General features: G+C 45.1%; 1 protein-coding gene across 2 annotated transcripts in view; it reads right to left on the bottom strand.

Annotated features, from left to right (window-relative positions):
• The window catches only part of ASTN2 (astrotactin 2), a 526,582-nt gene that overhangs the window by 233,486 nt on the left and 278,232 nt on the right, over positions 1 to 14,864 (bottom strand). For both annotated transcript variants that reach the window (XM_069943247.1, XM_069943248.1), the window contains exons 7-8: positions 7,895 to 7,979; positions 6,259 to 6,333 (exon numbers count right to left, since the gene is read on the bottom strand). In XM_069943247.1, coding sequence (XP_069799348.1) covers positions 6,259 to 6,333; positions 7,895 to 7,979 — 160 coding nt within the window. The remainder of the gene's footprint in view (positions 1 to 6,258; positions 6,334 to 7,894; positions 7,980 to 14,864) is intronic.

Below are 14,864 nucleotides of genomic sequence, written 5' to 3'. Positions count from 1 at the left end.
TATGACAGTAACAGTTTATTTTTGGAATGTTTAATTATTGCTTGGACTCCCAGGAAAGGACTAAAACTTTTCCTACAAATACAGTTGTAAATGATGGAGTCTTCACGGCCTTCATTTTAAAAAATGATTTTAAAGAAATGTGTCGAGCCTTATCATGAACACTGTAAATTTATGAGCAACTGTTAGATGGAACCATGGTTAACCATTGTGTAATTAAATATGATTTTATGAGGTTTATTGAATAAGATTTACAACCTCAAGCAAAATAAACAACTTCCTGTTTTCTCCACTCCGAGTACAGTGTGTAGCTCCACACCACAAAAGCCGAATATCTCTGGAGACCAGTGATTAATTTTCACTCTCATTAAACTGTGTCAAGGAGATTAATGTACCAAACCTCAAGCAACAGGATTAAATTGTAACATTGGGCTAGTGAAGATCACGGCACGAAGCACAACTCTTCCAGCAATGGCTAAAGAAATACACATATAGTAGTTGTGATATCAGGTATCCTCCATATAGTATTTTCCTGATTCAGAAATGCGTTATTCATGGAACAAACCCAAATTGACTAATAGAGTGGTGGGATAGGGGGAGTACTGGCCCCTGTACTTTCAAGGTCGTTTATAGTGATTTTATTGAGTGCCTATGAACAGTGTAAACATGAAACTTTGATTGGCCTTCCGAGCATCCTGGATCATGGAAGCTTTACGACCCCAGTGGAAGGTAGCTTCTAATAAGTCATGGGTAGAAAAAGAAACCTTTTTAGATGGTACATCCTGTCTCGAAAACAAATTGCTCAGTTAGGACCCGTTCACATTACAGAATCAGCGCAAAGACTCCGCTCTGAACCCCTGACCATGGACTCCGTGCTAAATCCCTCTTGCTATCTCTTTCAATGGGAGGCCTTGCTTGCCTTAACTCTCCGCGCCTTCCCGCTCATGTCAATTCTTTGAGCGGAGAGGCGTGAAGAGCAGAGGCGCGTGAGCCCTCCAGAGACTAATTATAAGTGCCCACAGGATACTATCCCAAAAGAGATATTAAAATTCACTATCCCTTCTCTAGACCTGGCTATCCGGTTTGGATTTTTCCAAAAGTCTCCAAAAGAGTCCGATCGGATTCGGATTTTTGAAAGTCCGCTCCAAATTTATTTTTTGTCTTGCTTTCTAAAATGGCAGCCAACATTTTAGAAAGCAGGAAGTGTTCCGGGCAGGAAAAGCGCTTTCCCATGATGCCAGGAATACATCTAATAAGCAGGGATCTTGCAGTAGCCCACCCCCTGTTTGACATCGGTATTGCTTTAATAGGAGCGGTCACAGGACCGCACGACACAGTCTGCAGACATAGAGAGATAGAGAGGAAGGAGACTAGCAGTGCACAGAGCTCGTCATTGTCAAAACGCTGCTGGTGCTGCTGTACTACTGACTACTGAGAAGATATTGTAGAAAAGCAAAGACCAAAAGATTAGGAAAGCGGAGAGGAGAAACATATAGTGATTGAAAGAGAAATATAGAGAGGGCAAAAGATAGATTAGGCATAGGAGAGCAAAGGGTGCACGGAACAAAAACGTGCTCTACAGATAGACAAGTCCTTTAGTTGGATCCTTGTGATAGTGTCTATCACATACGTGTTATCCTGAGAGACAAATATACCTGGTGCATGTGTGTAGCATAAAACATTAAAAAAAGTGCTATACAGATAGACAATTCCTATAGTTGGACCCTTGTGATAGACTAACTTTTGAACCGCTGCCTGCAAGGGAAATGCTGGCGTCTATGAGCAGCCAACTGCTCTTTGATGACGATGAGCACGTGGGGGAAGAGACAGGGTACAATCAAGTGGAGGGCATAGCTGTGTCGGAGGCCATATGAGAGCAGGCCCATGATAGGCCTGGCAGGAGAGCAGTAGGCAGTAGACAAGAGAGGGCTGGGCAGGAGCCTGATGAGGATGATAGCGGATTCGTCCACCGGGAATCTGTCCGCTGGCAGGCCCGCCACAACTAAAAAGCAGACAGGCAGCAGTAGTCAACTAACAAGTCGGAAGCATAGCAGGGACAAGCAGATGACCACTGGGGAACCCTCCTCCACTGCAGGTCCTAGTATCGGCAGCGCCTGCCTTACCTCGCAGCCTGTCGGTACTAGACTGTACACCTCGCCTGTATGGCAGTTTTTTAAAAAGTGCCAGGAGGATACCTATGTGGTCATCTGTCGCCTGTAGGACAGGTGCATTAAAAGAGGCAAGAATTGCCATCCTGGCACCAGCGCAATGGCTGCCCATATGAAGCGCCACCACCTTTCCGCCTGGGAGAAACGGGGTGATAGTGGGTCACAGCAGGCCCAAGCAGACCCGCGGTCAACAGCAGCAGTAGTCAGGGGGGTCTTTCACAGAGTCAGACCTCCTCTGTGGAAGGGAGTGTGGCTTCACTCCCTTCTTCAGCTGGTGGCCCCTGTGTTGCTAGCAGTAGGCAGCCTGGCATCATAAAGTCGCTATACTGCAGCCAGACATATGCACCCAGCAATCCCGCAGCAGTCAACCTGAACGCCCACTTGGCCAAGTTGCTGGTGCTCCAGGCTCTGCCGTTTAAAGTTGTCGACTCAGCACCTTTCTGTGAACTGATGTTGTGTGTGGAGCCACAGTGGAAGGTGCCAAGTTGACACTACTTTTACAACACAGCTGTGCAGGCCATGTATAGCTATGTTTGCGAAAAGGTTGCTGACTCGCTGAGCCATTCAGTGAGCAGACATGTACATTTAACCACAGACATCTGGAGCTGTAGTTACGGGCAAGGGCAGTATATGTCCATTACTTCTCAGTGGGTAAATGTAATATGGCCGGTGGACCCCCAGCAACTTGGCCAGGGAAGGGTGATGACACCACCCCATTGTCATAGCAGGGTTCCTGTGTCGCGGTCCTCCTCCACCTCCTCCAGTAGGTCCAAAGCCTCCTCAACCGCCAGTAGTCCTACCTTGTACCACTTGGGTGTAGCACGAAGGTGTCACGCTGTGCTGCACCTAGCCTGCCTGGGGGAAAGGAGACACACAGGGGAAGAGCTGCACCGCCTGCTCGAGACGGAAGTCCTCTCGTGGCTGACTCCACACCATCTTAAAGTTGGGACGGTGGTGAGTGACAATGGGAACAACATTCTCTCCACGCTACGTTGAGGAGGTATGAGGCACGCCCGAGTATGACACATGTTTTAAACCTAACAGTTACACACTTTCTAAAGTCTTCATCCCATTTACAGACTGTGCTGTTAATGGCTCGAAAGCTGTGTAACTATTTCAGCCATTCAAGTCGCTCTCACCACATCCTCCTCAACCTGCAGCGGAGGAATGGTCCTCCCAAACATCGTCTCATCGTTGCGATGTAGCCACGCGGTGGAACTCCACCCTCCACATGCTGGACCGCCTCTTTGAGCAGAGGAAGGCCTTGACTGATTTCCTCTAGATGCAGGCGGACCTGGACCCTGAGTAACCTGGAGCTCGGGCAGTGGCAGCTCATGCATGACACCTGCCGCTTGCTACGACCCTTTGAGGAGGCCAAGACACAGGACTGAGCGCCATCATACCCATGCTTCATGTACTGGAGCTGATGCTGATGGGACTCAGTGGCGAGGGGGAACAGGTCTTGCAACTGTCGCAGCCTGGGTCACTGGAGGAAGGCTTGGCGGAGGAGGAGGCAGAGGAAGTTGAGGAGGAGGAGGACCTGTACGCACAGCAACTTTTAGGGGAGACGAGTGGAGAAGGAGATGAGCCTTCCTGCCAGACCAGAGGGGGGCCAGAAAGGATATGAAGGGTTATGAGGAGGATGAGGAGGATGGAGGCAGTACCCATTGGCAGTATGCTGTGGAGACGGAGGCGGGGACTCCTTTCCACTCCCTGGTGGAAATGCCCTCCATGTTGGCTACTGCTGATCCTGCCTGCCCTCCATGTTGACTACTGTTGTTCCTGCCTGGCCTCCATGTTGACTACTGATGCACCTGTACTGGCCTCAAATGACTATTGCTGGACCTCCACTGGCCTCCAATGACTACTGCTGCTCCTTCACTGCATTTGTGACCTTTTTCCTGCATAAACCCTGTTATGGTGAATTTCCTGCATAAACCCTGTAATGGTGAATTTCCTGCATAGACCCTGTAATGGTGAATATTGAAGTCTAAAAAAAAAAATGACTTTAAGATATTGAAAAGATACCCCCGTATCATATAGATGCTTTAAACTATGAAATCCGAAGAAATCCGAAATTCGGTCGAACCGAACGATTCAAAAAAATCCGGAAGTCCAGTCGGAACAAACTTTTGAAAGTCAAGGAAATTGAAGGGCATGTTGTTATTCTATAATCTTCTACACAATAAATCTTCACTAAGCCAACAGCTTTCACCAAATGGAAACAAGAACTTCAAATCAATATTACAGATGCTCAATGGAAATGCGTTGGATATTATATATAAGACTCTTCGAAGTGTGGGGCACCAGGAGGCGATGCTTATTTCTATCCTACTTGTTCACATTCTATCTACCCTGCTAGTTCTCCTCTGTGTTGGAGGAAGTGTGGACAAATGGGAAAAGTGCCCCATATCCTGTGGCATTGTCCTAACATTGAGCGTCTATGAAAGGCGGCTTTCCATGAAATAGTTTATACACTTGATCAATCCTTTTGCTTTCTATGAACAGATGTATGCAAACCAAATTTATTCTAAATCCCAATGGCCGTGCTAGTGCAAATATTTCTTCCCATTCATGTAGCAATTCTCTATTACTATGGTAGTGTAAACCAGACAATATGCAATGTGTTAGTGTGTCTGCAACACAGAGAGTTATGTGACTTTACACGATTTGTTTTTTACCTGTATAAGACAACCCTACTACACTGCAATTCCACTTGTTATAACTTGTATTTTGTTGTTTTATTTAAAAACAATAAAAATTACGGAATATTAAAAGAAACTTTGCTAAGGTGGAACTGGCTGAGAATTACAGCAAATGTATGGCTTGCAGTACCAAAATTTAATTTGTTATATGAAAGTACTTAGTACTAAATAAAGTTTATTGGGTTATCCAAAAAAATAGGGTTGACTTAAAAATAAGGAATACTCACCTACCCAGTCCTCACTGCTGCCTTCCAACAGAGCCAGGCTCCCCAATCACATCCTGGTCACAGGAAGCAATCTGCCTTAGTCAGTGGCTAAGCTAGTATTTTCGAAACCCTGAAATGCCACCAGGGACCCAGCCACTGTTGAAAGGTAGTGGTGGGGGATCAGGCAGGTGAGTATTCCTTATTTTTAGGGCACTCTAATATTCCTGTCCCTCAGCAACATCATCATTACAGACATGTAAGGTGTCTTCTTACTTAGGCTTGTAAACCCAGGTTAATACATATTCCCAGGGATCCACAGATTGGATCACTAGGTTTCCCATTGAGTGTCTCATAAGACAAAACAGGACACAGTGTTAGACCATTCAGCATTATTGTCCTCTGACATAATAGTATGGAAAGCAACAATATATTTAACGGTGTAACAACTGGAGTCGTTGGCGTAAGCCGCACCAGGGAGCGGAGTCTAAGGGGCCACTGGTCTTCACCAGTGCCCACCGCAAGGCGGGATGGACTCGCTGCGCCAGGCAGCCCCCAGGTCTCTAACCCTAGCTTGGCTTGCCAGTGGTGGCGGATGAGGTGTTGCAGGAACAGTAAGCAGGCAGGCAGCTGGACTCACAGTAGTACTGGGATAGCAGTCACACCGAAAACCACAGAGGGCAGGAACAACGGAGAGCTGGGACCACACACTAAGGAAGCATGCAGAGGCTCCAACAAGGCAAGGGCAGGACAAGTGGGGATATTTATAGTGTTAGTGTGTTTGGTGCAACTACCAATTAGGGGCGACCTGTCCCTTTAAATCTGTGATGGCCAGGACAGCGGGGAGCAGGCACGAGGGCTGAAACTACAGCAGCGCCGACCCCCTGCACATTGGCTCCCGCAGTTGCAGCTGACAGAGAGGAGGGAGAGCGGGTGCGGCGGCGGCTCGGACCACGGGACACCACCGCAGCCTGGACAAACGGTGCACCCACTTCAGATGACAACTCTGACAGACCATAAGACATACTGTAAGTGAACCCAGCCTAATCATAACAGGAAATCTACTCATCATATGGTCTTTATCAATAGATTATAAATAGACTACAATCCTTTGGCTTCTTTTAAATGTGCATGTTACAGAATATACCATAAATTATCATATAATTTCAGAGTAGAATTTCATACCTGAGGGTCTTCTCAGGTGCTTGCTGTCCCGTCACCAGATCATAGCCTCTTTCCAGGGTGTTGTACGGCCACGGCCTAAAATTATTAAGTAAACATCTACTGTAAAGGCAATTTTTTTTCCCTTTAAAGAACGGGACTTGCAAGCAGATCGCAACTTTCGTGCGGCTTCAGGCTATGTTCACACTACGTAAGTTTCGTATTAATCACGGCTGTTGTTGCCAATTTGCAACAACGGCTGTGATTAATACGAAACTTACATAGTGAAATCACGGCCTGAGTGTATACACATAGAGGGACATTTATTAAGTCCTGCGTTTTTTTACGCCGGGCTTACAAATGTCCCCGCAGCTCTGGAGCGCAGAGGATTTCTGTAGAGGTGCACACAGAGGCTACGCCCCCTCTGCATGCTGCCGCACCCCTGTACCGCCCCCTCTTCTCCCCACTGGCACAGGAGGCGCAGATCGGCCAGATGCAAATAAAATAATTGCAAATAGACCATTTGCAAATATTTTTTACGCCAATCGGGCCGATCTGCGCCTAAAAATGGTATTTTAGCCTTTTAATAAATTTTCCCCATAGCATACACTCTGGCTAGGATCGCTAGCGGCGCCGCAAAAAACTGACATGTCAGTTTTCTGCGGCCACTATTCATTGAATAGCAGCCTCAGAGAACCTGTCAGTCCAGACAATGAAGCATGCAGCTCCGGCCGCACACTCCATTGTGTGTAGCAGGGAATTAGGATATGGGCACATACAGATGCACCCGCATCCGAATTTATTAGTAGTAAAATTCATCTGGCCGGATGATCCGGCCGTGTCACAGAACGGCCAGTGTTTTACTAACTGTGAACATGGCCTTAAAATGTATGAATATCAGCCTCACATCTTCCTGTTTAAGGCTATGTTCACATAGTGTAAGAGACCGGCTATTCTGTGACCCGTCTGAAAAGAGACTGCAGTACCGGCCGCATGAACTTTTGGTCCGCAGCGTTCACTGCAAGCTATGGAGCGAGCGGCCAGATCTGCTTGCTCCACTGTGTGCTCTGACATGGGTTTCTGCAGCCGCTATTCAATGAATAGCAGCAGCAGAAAACTGACATGTCACTTGTTTGCGGCGCCGCTAGGGATCCCGGCCGAGGCGTATACTATATGTATATGCTCCATGCAGACAGCAATACAACGTTTATTCTCGTAATAATTGTACAACGGCCGTGATTTTGCAAAAATATACGTTGTGGGAACATAGCCTAAACAGGGAAAGTACGAGTGGCACTGCAAGCGAGATCTCACTGATTAGCGGTCGCTTCCGTCTTGGCACAACCCCATATCAGGCCACGTAAAAGGACCCATAGTGGCCAGACGACCAGCTTCTGACATCTCACATAACACTTTAAAAACTACAGTTCTACTATTATACAACCATTAGAAACAAAGGCAATGAGCAGTATTTAATGCTGTCTGTCAAATAAATAAATACATTAAAAAAAAATTTATGTCATTTAAGATCTGACTGTGACATGCTGACAAATGATAAACCTAGCGCAGAGATTCTGGCTTCTTTAGATATTAACTTCATATGCGGATCTTTAAAAAGCAATCAGCCTCATACACTTGAATGTACTTAGATAGAACTTACCCTTGGCTTTGTCCCCAGTCACTACGTACACACAAATGTGGATGATTTGGATCAGGAGAGTAGCCGTCATGGCAACTGCAGTCACCTGTGGGCACATTAACACAATAGCATAAAGTAAGCAAAATTATGTTTTCTAGCAGTTTAATCCTTATTCTATCTAAAAAGAATAAAATCTTAGCAACAAACTAGTAAAAAAAAGAAGAAATTCATAACTCAAGCCATTTTTTAAAGGGAAACTATCATCAGCTTAGAAGCATCTAACCCGCTGTATGTCCCTATAGCTCACGGGATGCTGAGGATGAAGGTAAGTTTCTTACCTCGATCCCCAGCGCTGTTTCTGTGTACTTTAAAATAAATGTGCAACCTTAAGGGCAATAATAAGATTTACTTACCACCTTATCGGCACCGATGCAGTGAATCAGTTGTGGTAGATCTTTTCTTGAATGGATCGTCTGGTTTCTGTTATCTTTGCAGGTATTCCAAAATGCACATGAGGTGCATTGTGCCCTGGAGGAAAGCCCAGAGTGAGCAATTCAAAGATATCTCCTCCCCCAGGTGACACGTCTTCTCTTCTTATTCCCACCCGCCTCCAGTTTCCTGCCTGGCCTGTCATTGCGCCCTGGTCGCGAATGTTGTTTTATTAGAAGGGCTCAGCCTGTCATTGTGCCTTAATCTTGAGCGCCCTCATGAGAGAGGGTCCCACTTTAATGATGACGCTCGAGATCAAGGGGCAATGACAGGCAAGGCAGGAGGTAAATCTGAACGAGAAGAGGAGGCACGCCTCACCTGGGAGGGTGGGGGTGGAGATAACTTTGAATTGCTCGCTCTGGGCCTGCCTCCAGTGCACAACGGACCTCATGTGCATTGTGGAAAACCTGAAAAGATAACAGGTGGTAGGTTGCTTTAATCCATATCCCAATGAGGTGGTTTGGTGCACTGGGGTGGAACTCCTGCCAAAACTCCCCAACTGACCCCCTCCCTCTAATGAAGTGTTACATAACTGCAGAGCGTCACCCCAATATTCTATAGAAGGGGCAGTGCAATAAACAATAAAGGATATGGCTTACTATACATCGAGGATGGAGGTAACAAACTTACCTTCATCTTCAGTGCCCCGTGCACGATAGGGAAATATTAGCAGGTTAGTTGCTTAGTTTCTCTTTAACCACTTTTATACCAGGCCAATAACCCCATTTACTGATTTCCCCTATAACTAGGGCTGATGTATAAACCCAAGACACCAGAGAGAGAGTTTTTTTTACAAGTCTAAAAAAGACGGGTTTAAGGACAAACAAGTTCCTAGAGTCCTACACACCGCCCCCAGGAACTGACAGATGACATGGATAGCATCATTTCCCTCAGCTTTATCAGTTCTAAGCTTGCATCCCTGATATCCAGTCCCAAAGGAGGGGATGTGGTGGCTTCTAGTCATGCTCACCATCCTGCTGCCAGTCAGATATGATTGACAGCCTGAGTTCGAGGTTCCACCAGGAGGCAGGCACTTATTAGGTTCTCTGGACTGGAGTATTAAAGGTGTATTCTACCCAAAAGCTAAAAAATGAAATGCCAAGCCTAGCTTACGTACTTAATCTTCAAGTCCCCCTGAATATTTTGAGCTGTCTCGCATCTTTCTAGCTGCCATCATTCCTAAGTTACAACTTTTTCTATAAGTCGGTCTATATCCAAGATGGTGCCGAGTAGGAAACTACATCTCTCAGCAAGCACTGCACCTCAGAGCCAATTGCCAAGTATCCACCTCACCTTGTAGTATCTGCCCATTGCTGGCTCAGTCTGCTTCTGCTTTACACTGTAAACACAATATCTATCTATCTATCTATCTATCTATCTATCTATCTATGTAGATTAGAAAGAGAGAGAGAAGGATGAACCATGTGACCTCTTGATTTATCGAATAGGGGATTTCATATTCGTTTCACTTGCTAATTGGAGCTAGAGAGGGAGAGACTGTATACCAGGGAGAGAAAGCTTTGAGGTAATGTTAGGTAGGAAAGCAGAGATTTAGAAGGTGTTTTGAGACAGTGTATTCAGACAGGCAGGCATTGCAGTGTGAGCAATAGGCTGTAGTGTATCTACTGTAGAAAGGGGCGGATTAACTTTACCATAGGCCCGGGCTGTTCACCAAGCCTGGGCCCCCCCACCCCACTGTAACTATGGCAGCACTAGCATGGTGCTCATAGTACAGGATAGATAATGTCATGATGCCCTGATTTGTTTAAAATTGTGGTAAAAAAGCAGCATTTTTTTTTTACAAATCATGGCAGAACTGTAGCCATGAGACAATATACCACTGAAAGAATAAGTCTGTTTGGGTGGCCATGGGTCCCCCAGGAGCTCAGGGCCCCAGGCCCTAGACTGTGGAGATAGGGTATACAGCTGTATACTGTGAGCGTGCCATAACAAAAAAAACAAGTTTGGTACTACTGATTTGCGTACTGTGCATCCTATAAAGAATTTGAACGCCTTTTTCTGTTTGGTATTGTAAAAAAAAATCACATCACACACACACACACACGGCAACAAGATTTAAAGGGGTGCATGATAAAGCTTCTTTTGCTTAATATTTTACTTTCTATCCACACTAATGTAGAGGAAAGAAGGTTTCCATGTATTTTTTTCCATTATACAAAGCGGTTATATTGTGTTTGGAGTGTATTGTCGATAGGCTGTGATAGTGGAGTAATATTGCGACTTGGGTGTGTTAGATGTGCCCAGGCATGCTTCCCCTGCTGTCCCAATTGCATTCCAGAGGTGTTGGCATCATTTCCTGAGGTGTCATTGTGGACTTGGTGACCTCCAAGTGGTTGAATATTTCCAAGTCTCGAGTATTTTTCTCCCATAGACTATAATGGGATTCAATATTGGGGGCTATTCGAATCGAATTTTGAATTTTTGAATATTTCACTATTCGCTCATCTCTACTCAAGTCTAAGCCTTCATTATTTATGTAATTCTCCAAGCTCCCAGAGATTAAGTCATATACTGCTGTGAAAGTTAGTACACCATCGTAAAACAGTCCATGTCTCCTAATCTGTAGAGTAAGAAGGGTGTTACGTAAGCTCGATTGCTCTGGTCTGGATGTATTGGCTAATTTCCATTTGTGAGCTTTTAAATAAATTCAGGATTCGCCAAACTGTACATTTTGCCTGGATCTGTCCACATGTTGGTTCCTGTTTATTCCAAGTTCTTAGTTTCCGGGTCTATTTCTTGTCCTCTATTCATGTTATCTTGATCTCGGTATTTGAAATTTATTGAGTCTTGCCCACTATTTCACTAACATCTATCGGCGTTCTGTGTTTTTCTGGATCTTAGAGCCTTCTGCTTGTTACTTAGTTTTCTTTACGTTAAGGGTAGATAGAGAGCTATATGGAGAAAGTTTGCTCCTTAGTGTTTCCTTTGTCACCTTCTTTTCTGTTTCTGGCTATGATTATCCATTCCAGGCATGCAGAGTTGAGCTGCCATTTCATTCTTGTTACTGCTGATATTGATCCATCCTTGTATGATTTTCCCTCTGACTCTTTGCTGGTAATCCTGTTTTGCCCTGCTGTGAGTCCTGGGGGTATTTGAGTACTGGTTGCCACTGTTAGGACCAAGGAAAGGTAATGTTCTTCAGTCTAATGACCAGCCAGTGTTGATACAGAGGGAAAAAATAAAATTCCCTTCAATACATTTTGTTGGCAAAGAGACAAATCCTCTATTTTTTATAAAAATCCTCTATTTTTTATAAGGTATTGCTGTTCAGGCAGTTTATAATCTAAAGTTTAAGTGGCTTCAAGATAGAGCTTTACGTGGTTCAGAGTGCTTATAGCAATGTGATTTACACCTAAGTGGCATTGCAATGCAGGATGGGCACATTTGTCTATGGCGTGGAACAAAATCAGTTATTCTAGGGCTGAGGTGTACACTATGTACTTCCATTTGGCATGTATTCCTGCTGAGAGCAGAACGGTAAACATCCACTATCACATATAGATTGCTTCCCGCTTCTGTCCAAAAAACATTTCGGCTCCTATCCACAGGAATCATGAAAACTCAATTTCTGTGTGCAGGAGAATCTTACCAGCCTGACAGGGAGTGAATCCCATCTGAAACACAACCTACGGACTCATTTTTTTCTATATTATTGCTTCTTTTTACTGTTTATTGTAAATGTATTTCTTTTTATAATGCTTGGATACCTGCACAGCAAGAAGTTCAGGAAAGCTGCCTGTTGCTGATACATTGGCCACATGTGCATACTGTGACTTCAGCCCATCAAAATGTTTAACTCTTTGTTTAATGTTAAAGGAAAAGTCCGGCCTCTTGCAGGCAGCAGAGGAGTGAGTAACAATGAAGTATTGCTTTCCTCTCCCCATGCCCGCGATGAGCGGCGGGACCGGGTTGGGACCCCCACCGGAAGGCATTTTCCCACAAGTTGTGAAGACATCCCGGCTGAGGGAAAATGCCTGTTTTGGCTGATGGATAGCATTCTCAGCCAATCAGTGACTGCCCCAGTATCCTGCCCCAGTCACTGACTAACAGAGCGGCCAGTCCATCAGCCAGGTCTTGACTAGAGATGATCAAACTCAAACCTTCTCGAACCTCCAGCCTTTGATTCCCAATGCCTTCCCGTTTCATAGGGAAGGTCGAGACTGCCCGAGTTCTGCCCTGAAAACAGGGATACAGCCTAGGTAATAGGCTGTATCCATTTTCCAGGCGGTACTGGGGCAGTCTCCACCTTCCTCACAGAACGGGAAGGTATCGAGAATCAAATGATAAAGGTTCGAGAAGGTTTGAGTTCGATAGAACCTAACATTTCCCGATCTTCGATAATCTCTAGTCTTGACATGTGCAGCATTGGATTTCCAGGGCCTGGCAGGGGTCCTGGAGCAGCGATCCAGGGCTGAAGAGGCAAGGGGAGAGATGAGTTAATACCCTTTGTTACTTTTCCCATGCCCCTGCCTTTAAAAAAGAACCCAGAGGCCATACTTCTCCTTTAAAGTGTACCTGTCACGTCGGTCCACTCCCGGATCACCTATTTTTCTACGTGCAGTGTTGAACTCATCTCACTCTTATTTGTTTCATTTAAAGGCAACCTGTCATCGTTTTCATGCTCCCTGAACCACAAGTCATGGCTTCTGCCTGCCCCAACAGCCATGATTGATAGATCTATTTCTGTTTAAGTATAGAAAGAAATCTATTACGACTGGTGGGATGGAAACTGAGTACTGTCCCAATGACTTATCAGGCAGCAAGTTATGACAGGTTTGTGCAGAGTTGGATGATTAAAAAAAACTGTACTCTTCTGTCACCAATCCCCCACTTGTGCCATTCTGATGCTGCTAGTCCTATAAGTCAAGTGCTTGCTAGTCTCTTCTTAACACATTCGAAAGGCGACTTTAGCTGAGGCTGGTGAGAAGAAGAGATTAGGAAGTGGCCAACAGCATCAGAAGGTGTAGAGATAGGCAGGAGGCCCTGGATGGAACACACCTTGGCACATGGTTGAAACTATGTCACTGACAACTAATCTTAGGGCAAGATCCATGTAACTCAATATTTTCAATTAAATTTATGTGTGGTTTTCCCAAAACTTACCTTTTCTGGTGCCCCCACAGCACAGTGCCACGGCTCACTGCTGGCCTCCTGTCTCCTTTATCTCCCAGATTCCCACGTTGTCACAACTCGGCAGGCACCACCCGCCACCACAGTCAGTGACTGCAGAGGTGTTCGCCTTCACTGGCTGAGAGGGCATTTTTGAGCTGGGTCATGACGTCACAGGATCGGGAGCTACAAGAAACTAGCGGGGGTCAGTGAATAGTGACACTACACTGTGGGCGAACCGGGATGGGTAAGTATAGCTTCTTTATTATGTTCACAACCGCCTACCTGCCTTGGATGTTTACATTTTGCAGGAGTACCGCTTTAAAAACACTGTTTTGGCATATGTCTGGATACTGATTTATGCAAACAATAGATGAAATAATATTTTCCTGGTGTATGTACCTAAAAAAAAAAATATCCTTACTACTTAAAGAGGGTATGCAGGATTAGAAAAAATGCAGCTAATCTCAGGTAGTGTGTGGTATTACAACTCCATTTACTACAATAAAACAGGGCTTCAATACTACACCCAAACTGAGCAGCACTGTTTCTGTAAGGGTATGTTCACACTGAGCAAAATTAGTGGAATTCCACAGCAGAGCTTTCCCCCGTGGAATCCCATCTTCCTCAGTGTCAAATAGTGTCTCTGTGGGAGGGCTTGTGTGCCTCCGCTTCTGCTGTTCTCCACTCAAAGAATTGACATGCCAATTTTTTGAGTGGAGGCACGTAAGCCCTTCCATAGAGACACTATTTGACACTGAGGCAGGCTGGATTCTGCGGCAGAGAGCTCTGCTGTGGAATTCCGCCAATTTAGCTCAGTGTGAACATACCCTAAAAAAGAGGCCATGTTTTTCTAAGCCTGTATAACCCCTTTAATTTAGCAACATGATGCAGGCCCAGTCTTTGTATCAAGAAACCGCCTCTCTATCTTTTTTTACTAGGTTTGTTCCAGACGAACTTTCTTCACTACCAGAAATGCATTTGAATATATTGAATTTATTACCTATAATAACCATTGAAAGGTTTAATAAACAGCATTTTCCTCAAGGTTTAATTTTACTATATGTAACTGTGAAATATTGTTTAGCGAATTGGAGCCATTATCCGGCACATCATCGTTGCCTAACTCGCCGTGATGAAAAATGTCTCCCATTCACCCAAGCCTGCCCATTACCCGTTGCAGAGTTTTGCTGGCTCAGCATTACACTATGCATATCCATGTTCCGTTCGATAAAAATTGTCTCTAAATACACTCAGTGACTTGCGGAATCGGATTTGTCAATAGAACGACAAGGAGAGAAAGCCAATCTCTATGCCTCAGTATTAGTTCATACACTCCTTACACCTATTTAGTTTCCAGGCAGCAGTAAAT

This window comes from Dendropsophus ebraccatus, chromosome 10, assembly GCF_027789765.1.
Source record: "Dendropsophus ebraccatus isolate aDenEbr1 chromosome 10, aDenEbr1.pat, whole genome shotgun sequence".
Taxonomy (NCBI): Eukaryota; Metazoa; Chordata; class Amphibia; order Anura; family Hylidae; genus Dendropsophus; species Dendropsophus ebraccatus.
Note: the sequence above shows the minus strand (reverse complement) of the source record. Positions and strands in the feature narration are given on the sequence as shown.